Source organism: Budorcas taxicolor, chromosome 4, assembly GCF_023091745.1.
Source record: "Budorcas taxicolor isolate Tak-1 chromosome 4, Takin1.1, whole genome shotgun sequence".
Classification (NCBI taxonomy): Eukaryota; Metazoa; Chordata; class Mammalia; order Artiodactyla; family Bovidae; genus Budorcas; species Budorcas taxicolor.
The window spans coordinates 61925162-61945297 of NC_068913.1; the positions used below are offsets into that span (position 1 = coordinate 61925162).

Sequence of the window (20136 nt, forward strand, 5' to 3'; positions counted from 1 at the left end):
GTTTGATCCCTGGTCAGGGAACTAAGATCCCAGGTGCTGTGGGGCAACTGAGCCCACGCATCACAACTAAGACACAATGCCGCCAAATAAATAAACTTTTTCAAAAAGAAAGGTGAATTGGTGCTAGTGCATCCACTCACGGTAAACCACTCATCCACTCAACAGTAAACCAACTCCATGGCACAGAGAGACGAGAAGTAGAAGAGGGGGAACTAGAAAGTAAAAAAAGTAAACTGACTTCTTAAAACTCTCTTTGCCATGACTTAGTATTCTTTTGACAGCTTTCTTACGTCGGATGTCAGTTTCTTCGCAGTTGATAAACATTCATAATCCTGTGTTTAAATTGAACTTGAACCCTACTTTGCCTCCAGAGCTTATCTGGCTTTATCTGGTCTGCTATTACCTTATCCATCACAGTCAGCAGTCGTTTCTGTTTATTCTATCAAGCGTATCTGACTTTTTATCAATACTTTCATACCATGCACATAAATAGGATTAACCTTCCACATATGAGCTTAGCACAAATAAGTGCACTGTTTCACAGAAGAGAAGGTAGGCAGACCTTAGGACCTGAGTTGAGTCACAGAGTGAATCACTCACTCATTTCCATATAAAAGAGAACACTTGACTCAAGGCAATTTGATCTCTGGTTCAAGGAGATCAAATTGCCAACATCCATTGGATCATCGAAAAAAGGAAGAGAGTACCAGAGAGTTCTGCTTTATTGACTATGCCAAAGCCTTTTACTGTGTGGATCACTACAAACTGTGCAAAGTTCTTCAAGTGATGGGAATACCAGACCACCTGACCTGCCTGCTGAGAAATCTGTATGCAGGTCAAAAAGCAACATTTAGAACTGTACATGGAACAACAGACTGGTTCCAAATTGGGAAAAGAGTACGTCAAGGCCGTATATTGTCACCCGGCTTATTTAACTTATATACAGAGTACATCATGCAAAATGTCGGGCTGGATGAAGCACAAGTTGGAATCAAGATTGTTGGGAGAAATATCAGTAACCTCAGGTATGCAGTTGACACTATCCTTATGGCAGAAAGTGAAGAAGAACTAAAGAGCCTCTTGATGAAAGTGAAAGAGGAGAGTGAAAAGGTTCGCTTACATTTGAATCAGTTCTAATGAGGTGGATGAAACTGGAGCCGATTATACAGAGTGAAGTAAGCCAGAAAGAAAAACACCAATATAGTATACTAACGTATATATATGGAATTTAGAAAGATGGTAACGATAACCCTGTATGCAAGACAGCAAAAGAGACACAGATGTATAGAACGGTCTTTTGGACTCTGTGGGAGAGGGAGAGGGTGGGATGATTTGGGAGAATGGCATTGAAACATGTATAATATCATGTAAGAAACGAATCGCCAGTCTAGGTTCGATGCAGGGTGCAGGATGTTTGGGGCTGGTGCACTGGGATGATCCAGAGGGATGGTATGGGGAGGGATGTGGGAGGGGGGTTTGGGATTGGGAACATGTGTACACCCGAGGTGGATTCATGTTGATGTGTGGCAAAACCAATACTTATATTGCAAAGTAAAGAAAAATAATAATAATTAAAAAAACAACAACAACAAACAAAAACAAAAAATACCCTCAACATTCAGAAAGCTAAGATCATGGCATCTGGTCCCATCACTTCATGGGAAATAGATGGGGAAACAGTGGAAACAATGACAAATTTTATTTTAGGAGACTCCAAAATCACTGCAGATGGTGACTGCAGCCATGAAATTAAAAGATGCTTGCTCCTTGGAAGAAAAATTATGACCAACCTAGACAGCCTATTAAAAAGCAGAGACATTACTTTGCTAACAAAAGTCCGTCTAGTCAAAGCTATGGTTTTTCCAGTGGTCATGTATGGATGTGAGAGTTGGAATATAAAGAAAGCTGAGCGCCGAAGAATTGATGCTTCTGAACTGTGGTGTTGGAGAAGACTCTTGAGAGTCCCTTGGACTGCAAGGAGATCCAACCAGTCCATCCTAAAGGAAATCAGTCCTGAATATTCATTGGAAAGACTGATGCTGAAGCTGAAACTCCAATATTTTGGCCACCTGATGTGAAGAACTGACTCCTTGGAAAAGACCCTGATGCTGGGAAAGATTGAATGCAGACTAGAAGGGGACAGCAGAGGATGAGATGGTTGGATGGCATCACTGATTCGATGGACATGAGTCTGAGTAAGTTCTGGGAGTTGGTGATGGACAGGGAAGCCTGGCATGCTGCAGTTTATGGGGTCCGGAAGAGTTGGACACGGCTGAGTGACTGAATTGAACTTAACTGACTCAAGGTGTGGTGGAATGAAATGGCCCACCAGACAGGGTGGAATTATCTGGGAGCACTTCTTGGAAAAGACAGATGTTAAGGAAGGTTGCTGCTGCTGCTGCTAAGTCGCTTCAGTCGTGTCCAACTCTGTGCGACCCCATAGACGGCAGCTCATGAGGCTCCCCCGTCCCTGGGATTCTCCAGGCAAGAACACTGGAGTGGGTTGCCATTTCCTTCTCCGATGCATGAAAGTGAAAAGTGAAAGTGAAGTTGCTCAGTCGTGTCCGACTCTTAGTGACCCCATGGACTGCGGCCCACCAGGCTCCTCTGTCCATGGGATTTTCCAGGCAAGAGTGCTGGAGTGCGGTGCCATTGCCTTCTCCGTTAAGGAAGGTAGAGAAGGATATAGTAGTTGGGAAAGTTGTTGTTTTTGCTGCCTGAGATATTGAAATTTGGAAAAAAAAGTATATCCATAGCAACATTGGTATTAGGACAATGTAAGATAGTCAAGAAGAAGGAAGAAGACTCAGGAAAGATAATTGATGTGAGTAGGGCTTTATTTTTGCATTGTTCATCTCTACATTTTTGTCATTTTCTAAAATTGCAGTTTTGCTTCCAATTGAAGGAGAACACCGTTTCTACTGAGCAGAGGTATATCGGAGAACCTAAAAGAGAAAGAGGACCTTCTCCTCCTCTTTAACTCATTACTAATGAGAGTACCGATTATTTTTTGTGTCTGCTCATTTACATAGTCTGGTGATTTTTATGATGCAAAGATTGCACTTGGTCTTGCTGAATCTAATATTTAATTAGATTCATAAAGCTTGAAACAAGTCATTTTTAGTAAACTATTTTTAAAACAAATCATCTGTCGAGAAAAAGGTGTCATAGCCTGTCATCTTTCTATTTTTAAAATTAATGGGATACATAGTTTTTACTGCTTTGGAGATAGAGTTGTGAGTCCTTTCCCCCCCACCCCCTGCCTTTGTCATTTCTAACAGTCACTGGAATCTTGTGTCAGTGATATCCATTGGAACTGTTGTCAAGATGTTTGCTTTCCAAGAACCAGCTATTAGTAAATTTGCCTCAGGGAAGTGTGGTTTTTGTCATTAACTTTCAGTTTATTTAAGCAGCTATTAGGAAAACAGAATATTCATACACACTTCTCAGAGACATCTGATTCCTCCATATTAAAGGTATATGGTTGGAAGCATGGAGAGCAGTCCCCAGGCTCATTGGAGGAGGAGTAAAGCTGTTATAAAAATGACCGGTGTTTTTGACGTGGTGTCAGGAGGCACCTCCGGGAACTAGATGGATTACTTATTGCACCTGAAAGTTTTTCCAAGTCACATTGTAGGCTACGTCTCAGTCAACATGCATATATCGCTTCTCAGAGGTGTCCTGACATTTAGGAGCTGGGTTTCTTTTCTTTCTAGACCAACATTACTCATAACTGCTGGGCAGAATATGTTCAATGAATTTCCATCTATAAAGGAAAGCATAAGTCCCAGGTGCTGTGCTGTACCAGCTCAAAGTGTCAAAACAAAGCATCTGTCACATTCTTTTAAAGCACTGGAGAAAGACTTTATAATAGTCTGGGACCAAGAACTTTCAGTCTTGGGTGAAAATGGTTTTGCAGTTACAGAGCTGTCTGACAATGGCCCTCTGGCAGAGTAGCTATGAGGTGGTGATGGGAGACTGCTCCTGCTTTTCTCTTGCTGTCTTCCATCTTTAGCTTCTGCCTGAGCTTCAGAGGCAGTTGGAAGAGACCAGAAGAAAGGGAAAGAAGCTGAAAGTCTGAAAAAAGATGTGTTTTTAATTTTTAAAAAAAGTTCATTAATTGCACGCCTTGTAGCCTAGCAGCCATTTGCTTGGGAGGTGACAGAGGTGAGTTTCAGAGGCAGTGTCTCCCTCCAAATGTGTATAATCTGGTTAGCAGAGGAAACAAAAATGCATTGAAGAGTAAAGAACAGGATGAGATGAGTGCCAAAGGCAGCACTGGGGGCTGGAGTCACTCCAGGAAGAAGGAAGAAGAACTGGATATTCATTCATTCATGTATTTAATTTTCTTAACCAACATTTAAAGAAAGTACCTGCAAAGTGTCCAAGCTGGATGCACAGAATGAAAGAACCTATTCAGAGGTAACATGCCTTGCTGTGTACCAGGTGCAGTTTTGAGGACTGATACAACATCCTCTCAATTAATCCTCACTACCCTACAATGTACGAGGTGCTACTTTATTTTCAGAAAAGAAAATGGAAACATTGAAAGGAGAAGTAGTAAGCCTAAAGCTACAAAACCAGGGGCTGCAGAAGTTGGGGTTCTACCCCAGGAAATCATTTTCTAAAGTTATTCCAGTGCTCATAGTTGGGGTAAGATGTAGAAAAAGCAAGTTGTTGATAAAAATTCAGCATTCTGAGTGCTTTTCTGGTGTCCCTACTGCTATCTCATAAGCATACCCCCACCCCATATCTTTAAAAACATTTGAAATAAATACGGTTTTGAAGAAGCCAAGCTTTCTTTCTGATGTGATGCTCTTTTTAGGACAGACATGGGCCTAAGAAGTGGATGTCAGAGGTCAGAACAGCAGCCCACAATTTATAGTTGCTGACAAGTGTGTATCACTTCAGATGAGGGAGATATCAGCCTCCACAGGCCAGTGTCAAGGCAGAAATGTGGGCAGTGGGGATGTGCGAGCTCTGAGGTGAGCATTTGGGTCGCATAGTATCCCCAGGGCAGGTGCCCTGCCAACAGGCAGGAACAGGTGGTTGAATGGGAACTGCACTCATCAGCGAGGGGACATTGACGAGGGATAACAGCTGGACTGTGTCTGGGGAACATGCCTCAAGGCAGGCTGGACTCCACAGCCTCTGATATAAACAACTGGAGAGCCCCAAGGATGTTTCTTCGGGGGGTCCTCTCACGTCTGAAAGGAACCTTGAGCTTTGGGCGGGGAGAGTGAGATATAAACACACACACACACACACACACACACACACACATATATATTTTCTGAGATAAAAGTGAGACAGGAGGAGGATCTGCTTTAGTGAGGAAGAGAATGTAGCGCTAATCTTGAAGAGACGTCCACGTGGCCCCGCACCAAGGGTTGTTGGTAATGCAGGATCAGACCTTAGAAGAGGGGTCATAGTGGGAGGCATGGATTCAGGGATTTAGGACACTGGCATTTCATTAAAAGCAAGAGAGAGTTTAGGAAGAAAAGTGAAGGACCAACACCCACTTTAAGGATTAGGGAGAAAAGGATGCATTCTCTTTTCTCCCTAATCCTTAAAAAAATATTTTTTTTTTCTTACCCACTTGCAGTAGTTTTAACAGTGGCCCCAAAGGTATGTCCAAATTATACCACCTGGAATATGAAAAGGTGACCTTACTTGAAAAAGGTGTTTTATATATATAATTGTGTATCTTGTGATGGAATCACGCTGGATTTACATCCTTGTAAGAAGAGGAGAGAACACCATGTGAGAACAGAGACAGAGATATAGATCACAAGCTAATTGCTAGTGAATTTGACCATTCTCAGGAATTCAGGTGATTTTATGAAAAGTAAATAAAAAATTTTTTGTACTGGAAAGTTGCTTTCTGGATGTAGTCTATGATAAATTAAGTTGAATAAAGGAATTCTTTTGGAGAGCAAGAGTTTAAAAGAGAGGGATAAATTTAAAGAAAAAACCCAACAATAAAAAGCTTATTTACTCCACGAATATAATTGTTGGCACAAGGTACTTTGCCAATAAAATTCGTTTCGAAATGCATACTTTGTTTGATGAATAAAAATATTTGTGTCATTATTGAAATTTTCTCAAATTAGTATAAAGAGAAGAAATACTTTCATGTAGTGAACGATGACCTCACCATTGCTAAAGGGAACAAGTAGAGAGTCTATTTAATCCCCAGTCACCTGTACTTGGAAATCTGGTAACTGACTAACCCTCTGGGTTATCCTTAAAAACATTTCTATTCTTTCCATCTTAGTTCATTACTGAATCTGAGAAGGCTGATTTGACCTTCAAAACAAAAAGCTTAAGGGATTTAGTTATGATTTTTGTTAAGTTACAAAAACATGGTCAGGCAATTAAAATACTTTTTCCTTGATATTTTACATGGAGATATATTCCTGTAGAGTATAGAATTTATTTTAGTTCCTTTATGGTTTATGGACTCAGAGAAGAACCAGTTTTTATCCTTTTATATCAAAGTTTCTTTTCTTCTGGGCTTTTCTCTCAATGAGATGAAAGGCAAATATTACATGGGTCCATAGAAAGCTACTAAGGGAATGTGCTTGTCTCCCTACTCCAAAGTTTTAGTGAACTTCCAAGCATGCCTTGGAAGCTTTCTTTTCCTCAGGTGAAACTTGTATTATTATAAAAACATCTTATGTAACTTGAACAAATATTAACTAAAACATAGAGCTGATCTTCAGTTTAGAATTTAAGTTAGGCAAGGAGCTCACGTCAAGTTGAATGTTTTATATAGAAAGTGAGAAAAGCACTGCTACCAAAATAGTGTATTTGGGAGTATCTCGTTCCATCCCTGTTTACAGCAATAGTTCCTGCTCACCTGTGTGGCCTTGCTAAAGGATGGTGACAGTCATTTGATTGGTATCTGTTTTATCACCTGTTGAATTATACTGCTCATCAGCTGGCTGGCTCAATGCTGTTCCAAAGCTGTGAATCACAGAGTGGTCTGTGTGGGGAGTGGTGACAACCTTCACATGTCTAAGCAGCTGCTTATAGCCACCCCACAGTGGTTTACATGGTAGGAAGTGGGATTTGTGCTGGTTAATCCAGGCTATACTTTGAAATGGTTTACTTTGATGTTGTTGGTTGTTTTTTTCTTTTGTTTTGCTTTTTAACATGCATTAATCATTTTTCTTAGTTTTTATGGGAGTATATACTTGCTTTAAAATGTTGTGTTAGTTTCTGCTGTACAGCAAAGTGAATCAGCTATATGTATACACATGTGTGTGTATATTAAGTTGTTTCCGTCATGTCCGACTCTTTGCAACCCTGTGGACTGTAGCAGGCCAAGCTCCTCTGACTCCACTATCTCCCGGAGTTTCCTCAAACTCATGTCCATTGAGTCAGTGATGCTATCCAGTTGAATAGCATCTCATCCTCTGTCACTCCCTTCTCCTCCTGCCTTCAGTCTTGCCCAGCAACAGGGTCTTTTCCAATGAGTCAGTTCTTCACATCAGGTGGCCAAAGTATTGGAACTTCAGTTTCAGCATCCGTCATTCCAACGAAGATTCTCCATTAGAAATAGGTTCTCATTAGTTACCTATTTTATATGCAGTAGTCATAGTATATATGTCAATCCCAACCTCTCAAGTCGTCCCATCCCCCATTTCTCCCCTCGCTGTGGTGTCCACACATTTGTTCTCTACATGTATGTCTCTATGTTTGCCTTGCAAACAGGTTCATCTGTACCATTATTCTAGATTCCACATATATGTGTTAATAAACAGTACTTATTTTTCTGACTTACTTCACTCTGTATGAAACTCTCTAGGTTGACCTGTATCTCTACAAATGACTCAATTTCATTCTTTTTATGGCTAAGTAATATTCCATTGTGTATGTATACCACATCTTTATCAATTCATCTATTGATGGGCATTTAGGAAATGGATTACTTTTATAATCAAGGCTTTTCTGTTGGTTCTTTTTTTTTAATAAAGTAAGTGAATTTTCCATTTAACAGAAATATATTGAGTTTCCTCTTATATCCTGTTAGCATCTGTGAACTGTGCAATACTGAGGGGTGGAGAAGGTCACAAAGATGAATTAAGATACCTTGTTTTCAAGGGACAAGAAAATAAGACAAATATACTAGGTCCTTAGGAGTGATTCATTTCATATGCTAAGTATAGAGGGACTTTGTTGCCAACAAAGGTCCATCTAGTCAAAGCTATGGTTTTTCCAGTAGTCGTGTATGGATGTGAGAGTTGGACTATAAAGAAAGCTGAGGGCTGAAGAATTGATGCTTTTGAACTGTGGTGTTAGAGAAGACTTTTGAGAGTCCCTTGGACTGCAAGGAGATCCAACCAGTCAATCCTAGAGGAAATCAACCCTGAATATTCATTGGAAAGACTGATGCTGAAGCTGAAGCTCCAATACTTTGGCCACCTGATGCAAAGAGCCAGCTCATTGGAAAAGACCCTGATGCTGAGAAAGACTGAAGGCAGGAGAAGAAGAGGCCAACAGACGTTGAGATCACTGACTCAACGGACATGAATTTGAGCAAACTCAGAGAGATGGTGGAAGTTCAGAGGAACCTGGGGTGCCATAGTCCATGGGGTCACAAAGAGTCGGGCACAACTTTAGTGCCTGAACACTGGGGCTTCCCTGGTGGTTCAGTGGTAAAGAATTCACCTGCCAATTCAGGAGACATGAGTTTGATCCCTGATCCAGGAAGATCCCACCATGCGGTGGAAAAACTAAACCTATGTGCCACAACTATCGAATTCATGTTCTAGAGCCCGGGAGTGGCAACTATTAAACCCGCGAGCCCTAGAGCTCTTTTCTGCAACAAGAGAAGCCACCACAAAGAGAAACCTGCACATCACAAATAGAGAGTAGACCCCACTTGCTGCAACTAGAAAAAAGCCTTCACAGCAATGAGGACCTAGCACAGCCAAAAATAATATTTAAAAAAATGGCATAAAGTAGAAGTATGGGGGTGGGGTTTTTTGGATGAATCATTAGCTAATCCAAAAGCATGGGGAACATGTACAACATTAGTAGACAGTTTGATTGCTTGAGACCAGATTGTGGAAGGCCTTGGATGACAAGCTAAGAGATTTATACAATGCAGGTGATGGTCATTGAAGATCTATGGTGGATATTAGAGCAAAAGAACAACATGAGCAAAGTTTATGGGGAAAGTCTAATTTTACCTAATTATAATTAATGCAGGAATTAGAAAGAAGGAAACTGGTGATGTACAGACTTATTTGCAAGGATCTGATGCCAGGATACTGAGAATTCTTAACCAAAGGTAGTAGTTAGGTCTGGAAGGGATAAAGCAGAGAGAGGTGTTTGCGAAGTAATGATGAGACTCAGTGTCTTGTAGATATCTGTATATCACAGAATAGAGAAGGCAAAGATAAGTTCTCTAGAAATCCACATGAAAGAACTACTAGACGTAGGTAATACAAATATAGGAACTGATGCAAGATCAGAATCTGTGTTTGATAGGCCAGTGTAATATTTGATTGGAAATTTATGGCAAGTAGTTAATGCTAGTAATGATGGGCTGTTCCTCAGGAAAGGCCCTGGGGCTGAGGAAGCAGAATTAAGAGTGATGGAACTGGGGTATGATTTATCTGGTAGAAACTGGAATGAGGAATGCCAAGATCTTAGAAGAGCCATTTGGAAGAGGTGAGAAGTAATGATATGAATGTCACAGAGGAAGATGTAATGCCACCTGTAACAAATCAGACCCGGAGGGTGAAGAAATAAAGGTTAATGATGCTCTGGGCTGTAGTGGTATCATAGTGAGACAGAAAAAGTCATGACTGAGATGGCGAGAATTTGGGGGTGGGGACATGCTATTATTGGGTTAGGGAATCGTGAGAGTAATGATTTTTGTTTGTACATTTAATAAGATTCTTGAAGGAGAGTTAACATGCTGTTTCTAACAAACTGCCAGAGATTTCTAAGAGTGGAATCAGATTACAGACTTGGGACAGCTGAAATGAACGAGGAACTGACCAGTTGAATGAAAACAGAAGAGATAGGAACATAAATCTGAAGTTAGAAGTAAAACAAATAATGGAGAATCTCTTGGATTTTATCGGAGGATTGTTGCTTAAAACTGTAGGAGATAGAAGGAAATACAGCAACTCTGGAAAGATGGTTTCAAAAAGAAGGTAGTAATGACATTAAAAATGTGAATGAATTAAGGGAGATGAAAATTGTGAAGTCATTGGAATTAGGTTTGGGGGGTGGAGTTCAGTGTTTCTTTGGAACACGTAAAGAAGGGAGGGGACAGGTGTAGGATGCGGGCCGTGGGACCAGCCCGTGCTTACACAACATTCATTTTAATTGGTGAGGCTGCAGTTATGTTAACTGTGAGTCCTTTTCCTCTGGGGTTTAAAGTTTTTCTCTAATCTTTCTCTATTAAATCTCTAAACTTTGTTCTTCCAGAGTCTTTACTCCTTTCATATAGCCAACTTCAGAATGTTCTAGATATAATAGTTCTAGAAGCCCACTTCTATCTTTTCAAATTTGACTCTGAAACTATGAATCAGACCTGGATTAAAATCTGAATTCCTCTAAGTTACCTAGACTTTAAGAATTCCCATTCTGAAAGGAGTAATTTAAATGCCTTCTCCTACATCATTAGCAATACTTTCTTGGCTCGATCTGTTCTTTCAATATAATTGAAGTCTGAAATTTGACCCTGTTATTTATATTTTAGTTTTGAGGATGCAAGAAGATTGGGGGAGTTAGGAGACTGGTAGGTAAATAAGTGTTAGTCACTCAGTTGTGTCCAGCTCTTTGTGACCCCATGGACTGTAGCCTGCCAGGCTTCTCCTCTGTCCATGGGATTTCCCAGGTGAGAATACTGGATTGGGTTGCCATTCCCTTCTCCAGCAGATCTTCCCAACCCAGGGACTGAACCCAGGTCTCCTGCATTGCAGGCAGATTCTTTACCATCTGAACGACTGCAGCTAATCTAGGAGACTGGTAGGTCCTCATGAAATACTAACAGCTTGGAGAGGTCTCTGACAGCTGGAAGTGCAAAATCCTCAATTTATGGAAAAAGTTTTGTTCCTAAAGCTCCTTTCTCCTTTGGTTGGGAGTGTACATTTGCTCTTTGACTCGCAGCCAGAGCCATAAACAATGGACAAGTTCTTGCGAAGGCCTCAAGTTGTAACATGTAACCTCAATGTCGAACCCAATCTCCATTTCTAATCTTAGTCTAGAAGAGATTAACTCAAGATGCTGATATGCACTGTCTTTCCACCCCTCCACAATTCTCGGTCCCTCTTCTGCCCATTGCATTTATAGTTGTAGGCAGACGTTCTTCTGAAAACATGGTGGTGGGCTTAGTCATAGACCCTAGCGCCCCAGAGTGCAGGAGAGTGTTGGAGGAACACTGAGGGCAGCATTGGAGCTTTTACCAGGGCCCGGAAGCCCTTAGGAAGGGACTGTGAAGAATGGAGTGCTTGGAATTAACCAAGAGGGGGCCCTAGCAACGTTGGGTCCGAGGGCAAGGATGCAAAGAGGAAATCAAGCTCTTCTAGTGACACGAGAGGGTAAAGAAGTGGAGCCCTAACCCTTTTTTGAGTATTTTGCCCTTTATTTTAATTTTCATTTAATTCTTATGAAAACCCTGAGGAGTGGGTAGGTCTTCAGCCCATTTTACAGATAAGCTAGTTGTGGTTCAGCAAATTAAGGAAGATGTCAGTCTCACTGCAGGCAGGTTGACACAGCTAGGATTTAAACCAATTCTGCTTGATTCAGATTCCTTCTGCCATACCTCAGTGCCCAGAGGGACAGGAGGAGAAAGTGTTAGCTGCTATTCTGTGGTTGTATTTGAAAATCCAGGACCGTGTGTTGTATTTCTTTGATTTCTCTTCCCCATTTGTTTCTTGTCTGTGATGTGTTCCTTTGGTAGACACACTCCTGCCCATCCCAGGAGACAGCTGGGGTCTGTTTACATCCAAAGCAGAAAGAGTTTCGACATGTCTAGATGAGCTGTGTGTGTCTCTTCACTACATTCTTTCTATCTGGAGGCAGGCAGAGCACAGCTGTGGCTGTTAGGCCAAGAGTACAGCTGTAGTCAGCCGCCAGTTGACACCACAGCACATGGTGTCACGGTCCCGTTACGCGCATGTGTCCTGCTCAAGCTGCGGCATGATTGACAACTGGGGGACCATAGTTGTGGGAAGAATTCTATGTACTTTGTAGGTACAATGTCGCTATGCTTCATACTCCACTTGCCTCATGTTCTCATAAAATTAACCCTACATCCAAGCTTGTTTGCAAAAAGCCAAACTACTGGTTGCCCTACCCATGTACTACTCTTGAGGAATTCTGGTGATCAATTGACTTTGTAGATTGTTGTTGCCTGTGAGATCTTTGACCAAAACTATGTTTCATCCTGACTTTAATGCGGCTAAGTTAAATACTGAGGCTTCCCTGGTGGCTCAGATGGTAAAGAATCTGCCTGCAATGCAGGAGACCTGGTTTCAATCCCTGGGTCAGGAAGATCTTCTGGAGAAAGAAATGGCAACCCACTCTAGTACTCTTGCCTGGACAATTCCATGGACAGAGGAGCCTGGTGGGCTACAGTCTATGAGATCGAAAAGAGTTGGACATGACTAAGTGACTAACACTTTCACTGTCAAGTGAAATATGATGTATATTTTGTTCAACTCGCATGTTAAGTATAGAAAAAAGGACCCAAAGGATAATACATCATTAATGCATTACTTTGCCGACTAAGGTCCGTCTAGTCAAGGCTATGGTTTTTCCCATGGTCATGTATGGATGTGAGAGTTGGACTGTGAAGAAGGCTGAGCGCTGAAGAATTGATGCTTTTGAACTGTGGTGTTGGAGAAGACTCTTGAGAGTCCCTTGGACTGCAAGGAGATCCAACCAATTCATTCTGAAGGAGATCAGCCCTGGGATTTCTTTGGAGGGAATGATGCTAAAGTTGAAACTCCAGTACTTTGGCCACCTCATGCGAAGAGTTGACTCATTGGAAAAGATTCTGATGCTGGGAGGGGTTGGGGGCAGGAGGAGAAGGGGATGACAGAGGATGAGATGGCTGGATGGCACCACTGACTCGATGGACGTGAGTCTGAGTGAACTCCAGGAGTTGGTGATGGACAGGGAGGCCTGGCATGCTGCGATTCATGGGGTCGCAAAGAGTCGGACACGACTGAGCGACTGAACTGAACTGAATGCAGTTGGTGGTGATGTCTGGTCGATTGTTACTTTGAGAAAAACAAACTCACTGACAACAACCAAGAATAGCAAATGTAAATTGTTCTTACTTAAGTGTCTTTATTAGGCCTCTTCTTCTTCTTCTTCTTTTTTTTTTAGAGCTTAAAATGATGAAATGAAACTAACAGAAAGTATTTCCTTTTTTTCTATTTTTCAGAAAAAACCACTGTCTGCAATAATAAAGGAAGTCTGTGATGGGTAAGTGTTACTCAGGATTTATCCAGGGAGCTCCAGTCAGCATATTGAAAGGCAAATAAAATATTCTTGTGCAATCATTAAATATTACTCATTAAGTCACTACTTGACCTGCCTAAAGACACCAAGAAGTACTGTGTAATATTTCCATGTCTTTTCTCCCAAAACATTCTGTTTCTCAAAGAGTGGGAAGTGTAGAAGTCCTGATATGTGGACATTGGGATTGATCTTATTTACTTTGAAAAGATGTGGTTCATTCATCCTATTCAGCAGGAAGCAGTCTAAGTTCCTGAAGTTAAGTGCACACTTCATCTGATATAAAATGAGAAGACCACTCAGGTCCCCACAGAAGATAAAATAATTTAAAAGACAGGTCAGTGGGTGGTTGTGCTGCCACATGGAACTTCACAAAGATAGAGAGCTTTCCTACTTCTCTTGGGCTGCTCTAACAATCCATGGATATGGAAGTTGCCTGAGGTTTTTTTAATTTTTAAGGCAGAACTATGAATAGAATTTTACCTGGAATTTGTTTAAGGCCTGTGATCCTTAAATGGACAGAGGAGACTGGTGAGTTAATCTGTGGGATCGCAGAAGAGTGGGGCACAACTTTGTGACTAAACAACAACAATGCTTAACTGAAATGCTCCAGTCCACAGCCAGCACACTGACTGGGGATGGCAGACTACAGACAACCAAAATGTAACAGTTATCAAAAGTTTAAATTGCATTCATTTCCTTTGTTTTCCTCTCTCTGCTCCACTCACTCCTTCATCATAGGGAGGAATGGAACTTTATATTTAATGAGCCCTCCCTCAAACCTGTGAAGATAAAATACTTAAAGGGTGAACAATAGGCTTGGAATAAGATCTTGGTCTCAGGGTCATGAGAAGGGGGCTAACGTCATTTTGTTTAAGGAACTGCACTGTGCGTATCTTGGGTACTGGCCCAGTTCCAGTCACAGGGTGCTGCTGCTGCTGCTAAGTCACTTCAGTCGTGTCCAACTCTGTGCGACCCCATAGACGGCAGCCCACGAGGCTCCCCCGTCCCTGGTGGGATTCTCCAGGCAAGAATACTGGAGTAGGTTGCCATTTTCTTCTCCAATGCATGAAAGTGAAAAGTGAAAGTGAAGTCGCTCAGTCGTATCTGACTCTTAGCGACCCCATGGACTGCAGCCTACCAGGCTTCTCCGTCCACAGGATTTTCCAGGCAAGAGTTACTGGAGTGGGGTGCCATTGCCTTCTCCACACAGGGTGCTAAGTTCATCTAACTCTATCATATGGACATGAAAATGATCCTTTTTTTTTTTTTGTAATCAGCTTTTGCTTGCATTTTTCAGGTGGTCCCTTGCAAACCATGAATACTTTGCACTGCAGCATGCTGATAGTTCAAACTTCTATATCACAGAAAAGGTAGGTCAACCACGTTATTTAATCTGGAACACTTATATTTAAAGGAAATTAAAACATAGCTGATGTTTTCTCTGCTCAAGACTAAACATGCTGGTCTAAATTTTACATCTCTCATGAAAACAGAGTCTGCAAAGCAACCAACCGCTACTTTAGTATTAACAAGGGGATATTTAGCCCATTCAAGAGTAAAGACCAAATATGTTTCTGTGTTCTGTTTTAGCAACAGCATTTGCCTTCTAACAGTGAATTTACTAATTATCTCTCTTCCTTATTGCTTGGTTTAAGCATTTATTTGATACTTAATGACTTAGTCAAGCTTTCCTTTCTCAGACTTTTTTTTTTTCCAGAATAACCTCTAAGCCCTGCTTAAAGTTATTGAAACAATGACAAAAACCATTTTGAAGGTGGCATTGTGTAGGCATTGAGTGTTCTGTGGTCCTTGGGAGCTCTGCTTTCTTCGTGGGTGATTTTAACTAGGAAACTTGGAAGTGAGAGAAGGATTGTGAATACTACAGTGGCTCTGGTAGGAAGTACAGTTAATATCCTAGAGATTTCTCTTAGGAGAAGGGAAAAGTAACATTTATTGAGCACCTGCTGTGTGCCAGAAACTGGGCCCGCCTCATTACATCTGTTTGTTAATTTCATCCATAAGCCTACCCTGTGGTGGAAACCGCGTTGGCTTTGGTTAACAGATAAGAAACTGAATCACAGCAGTCAGATGGCTTAGCTAATATCTCAGGAGTGATAAGCCATAGAACCAAGAAGCCAATTCAGATCGTTGTGCTTCTATCACCTTTCCTTTGGGGAATTCCTGGAGAAGTTTAGTATTCAGCTCGGTTTTATGGAGAGCTCACTGACAAGCGTAGGAACCAAAATTGTCTTCATGGAGCTGGTCGCCTTCTGGGGTTGGCGAGGAGGAAGAGGATGGGTCTGTGAACAGCTTTCATCACAGGAAGCTGGCCAGCTCTGGGACAGAAGTGAATACAGAGTGCTCCAAGAAAAGGGAGAACCGGGTGGCCTATGGCTCCTGGCTTTGTTCGTCCCAGTCCTTAGAAGGATCTTCAGTTGCCCTATGAATCAAATGGTGGTGGAAGGTGGAGGCACTGATAGGGTCTGTCCCACTGTGACTGCCCTCTCTACCCTGAGGAGGCAACAAGTGTTCAGTCCAGCCTGAAGGGAAGACAGCCAGATGGATCTTGGAATTTTCATAACTGATCATGTTTTCCTCTGCACACTGATGGCCAGAAAGCTGAGAGTTAACATGTAGCCTAGATTTCCTGGCCTATGTTGTCTTTATTACTTGTACTTGTTCCTTTGATTTATTCCGTAAACACTCAATTTTATGTCTTTCTCTTCTTCTTGCTTCACTTTCTTAAGATTTTTCATTTATTTTATACTTATATAATCTGCATGCTATTTGTGAGATAAAGAAGATGTAAATAAATATAAGTTAAATGCTAGCAGTTGAATGTATTGTTGTTGATTCCCTTAAACAGAAGACTGTCTCACTTTACCTTGATTCACCTTTTAAAGGTAACTAAAATATTGTGACTTTGGGGGTATATTGGAAAAGACTGAATGACTTTCTACTATTTAGGATATGATATGAAAAAAATTTTAAATTACTAAGTGATAAAAATATAGGACAACAAATATTACAATAGAGTTTTTCAAACACCACCAATTAGTGGGATGTGAAATCAATTTAGTTGGTTGCTGTAACATTAAAATTAGAATATAATAGAGTAGGCCAGAGTACATGACCCATGTTGTTTCTGAAAAACTTGGGTCATACACACACATGTATAATACAAGTATTTTGTGCTGGTTTTATACCCTAGGCTGTGGCCCAAAAGCCACTGAGTCACAAACAGCTCTGTCTTTGATAAACGGTGTTGGTTTGTGTTCCCTGATGACTGTCCTGTCTTCTGTCTTCATTGTCAGGAGACCTCAATGTATTGGTGATTGCTAAGGATGGACTTCTCAGACCAGAGAACATAAACATCACAGGGAGCATCTTTTTAAAATGGAGATTTCTCAGATCCCAACTTCAGAGACTCATAATGGGTGGGCCTTAAATATGGCCTAGGATTTTACACTGTAAGGGCCCTCTGGAATTCTGATGCAGGTACTCAGGGACCATTAGGAAGAACACTGCTCTGGGACCACTTTTCTGAAGACTTGGGGCCCCAGTGTCCCAGGCACTGTGTACCATGAACAGAAGTCACGTGCTAAGTTTCATTTAGGAGGGTGTTGATGTACGGTCAGTTGTTAGAATAATTTAAAAATTCATATATTGTTTATACTTTTATTCTAACTAACATTAATATCTACTTAGAAAATTCAAACTACTTAGATCAATGGAAAAATTATTATTTTATTGGGCATGCTAGTTATTTTCTGAGAAATCTTGTTTGGCCTGAGGAGTTCCTTAACCTTGAATTTAAAGGGACTGCCACCTAAATCTGTTATCAGTCTTCATTGCCCAATAGCAAGGATTCTTCCTTTACTAAAAGTTTAAGGAATGAGAAAGGTCGTTTTTTGTTTGTAAATAAAATGTCATCACTCTTCCTCCTGCAGCTGTCTCTGGGCATAGCACACGCGTGTGACACAGAGCTTGACGCGCACAGGGCAGGAGATGGACCTTGAATCCTGGGTCCACAGGGGTAAATCTGAGCCACCTTCAGTCTGCGGTTAGGTCCATCTAGTTCTTTGCAAGTATTCCTAAAAATAGAGTCCATTTCCCATTTTGAAGTAATGTATTTAGCATCATCTTAGTTACTTACAGCCCAGTGAGTTGTTAGGCAATATTTGCGTTACCATGGTAACCAGTGACTAATTTTTGAAACTTGTGCATATTCTTAGTTACTGACTTTCCCTTGTATATGAGGTGGTTCCCCCTCCCACTGGCAGAGATAAAATATCACCTGTAATTTTAAAGAAGAAAAATTCTCCAGCTCTGGCAGGACAAGCTAACATATTCTCTAACTGATGGCTGTTGACAGTCTTCTAAGATCCTCAGGAAGGCACCTCCCCTGCTTTTCTCATGTTATCCAAGCCCATTTTCTGAAATTGTCTTCATTTGCTTATTGGGCCATTAACTTTTGTTTTTCAGCACAAGGGGAAAAAAATGTCATGTTGTCGAGCAGCGTTCAGCAGAAGCATAGCATGCAAATGCTTAGAGAACATTAAGATTCAGCTATTTACAAGTTCAGATTCTGCCCCAGAAACTTTCATATTTCAGAGTGATGGCTCAGAGACAGAGAGAGAGAATAGAAAATAAAAAGTGAATTGTGTATTTTTCAGCTTTATTGAGGTATACTTGGACAAATAAAATTGTGAGATATTTAAGCATATGTCATGGTGGTTTTGATATACATTATGAAATGATGCTTATCTAGTTCATAACACAGGCATCCCCTCTAATTTTTCACTTGATGAGAACATTTAAGTTCTAGTCTCTTGCCCTGTGTTGTGCTTAATCACTCAGTCATGTCCAACTCTTTGCGATCTAATGGACTGTAGCCTACCAGGTTCTTCTGTCCATGGGGATTTTCCAGGCAAGAATACTGGAGTGGGTTGCCATGCCCTCCTCCAGAGGATTTTCCTAACCCAGGGATTGAACCTGGGTCTCCCACACTGAAGGCAGGCTCTTTACTGTCTGAGCCACCAGGAATACTGAGCCCCCAGGAATACATCCAAGAATACTGGAGTGGGCAGCCTATCGCTTCTCCAGGGGATCTTCCTGACCCAGGAATCGAATCGGGGTCTCCTGCATTGCTGGCGGATTCTTTACCAGCTGATCTACCAGGGAAGTCCTCTAATCTCTTGGCGCATCGCTATGCAATGCAGTGTTATCAGCTAAGTCATCACATGTTACATTAGATCCTGAGACCTTAGTCATCTTATAATCTAAGGTTTTGTACCGTTTTACGACCCTCTTTCTATTTCTACCAACCCTTCAGCTCCTGGTGACCGCTTTTTCTACTCTCTGTTTCTCTGCTTCAATGAGTTTGCCTTTTTCTTTTTTAAAAAAATTCCACAGATAAGGGATGCCATGCAGTATTTGTCTTTCTCTGTCTGACTTCTTTCCCTTAGCATGATGCCATGAAGGTACATCCATGTTGATACAAATGGCCAGATTGCCTTCTTTCTTAAGGCTAAATAATACTCTGTTGTATATTTCTACCAGTCATCTTTATTCATTCATCCATTGACATCTCTTAGGTTGTTTCTGTATCCTGACTATTGTGAGTAATGTTTCAATGGATGTGGGAATGCAAATATCTCTTCAATATCATGTTTTCATTTCCTTTGGATGTATACCCAGAAATGGGACTGTTGGATCCTGTTTTAATTCTGTTTTTTTTTTTTTTTTTTTTGAGGAACCTTCATGTTTTCCCTAGTACCTACACCAATTTACATTCCCACCAACAGTATATGAGGGTTCCATTTTTTTTCATAGCCTCACCAATACGTATCTCTTTCTATGTTTTGTTTTTGATAGTAGCTATTCCAACAGATGTGAGGCAATTTCTCATTGTGGTTTTAATTTGCATTTCCTTAATGATGAGTGATACTGATTAGTCATATACTTGTTGACTACTTATCTTTTTTCGAAACATGTCTATTCACTTTCTCTGCCCATTTTTTTAAATTGGAGTGTTTTCTGTTTTTGTTTTTGCTATGGAGTTGTGTGAACTTGTTATTTAATTTGGATATTAGCCCCTTATCGGATATATGATTTGCAAATACTTTTCTCTGTTTCGTAGGTTGCCTTTTCATTTTGTCAATCTACCTATGTCACCTCCTGGAAATCCTGGAGTCCCTACCACCTGGGCCCTAGTTTGTTTATGATGCCCCCTTTTTTTTGCTGACACTAGGCCATTGATCCTGATGGTATTAATAATTGCCTCAGGACACTAAATATAGGCTGTTACAACCTGTGAGTTTTAGTCCGTGTGCATGCTCAAACGCTCAGTCATGTCCAACTCTGCAACTCCAGGGACAATAACCCACCAGGCTTCTCTGTCCGTGGGCTTCTTCAGGCAAGAGTACTGGAGTGAGTTGCCATTTTCTCCTCCAGGGGATCTTCCTGACCCAGGGATTGAACTCACATCTCCTGCATTGGCAGGTGGATTCTTTACCACTGAGCCACCCTATTATGACCTACTTATTCCTTAAGAAGATGGCATGGAGGAAGTTATAACAGATAGTCTTCTACTCAGTAGAGATTAGCAAATACATTTTCATTTGCCTTTGATCTGGA

At 41.1% G+C, this 20136-nt stretch overlaps 1 protein-coding gene across 1 annotated transcript in view; it reads left to right on the top strand.

Annotated features, from left to right (window-relative positions):
- The window catches only part of ELMO1 (engulfment and cell motility 1), a 573172-nt gene that overhangs the window by 126304 nt on the left and 426732 nt on the right, over positions 1–20136 (top strand). The window contains exons 3-4 of the mRNA XM_052638458.1: positions 13421–13461; positions 14795–14867. Coding sequence (XP_052494418.1) covers positions 13421–13461; positions 14795–14867 — 114 coding nt within the window. The remainder of the gene's footprint in view (positions 1–13420; positions 13462–14794; positions 14868–20136) is intronic.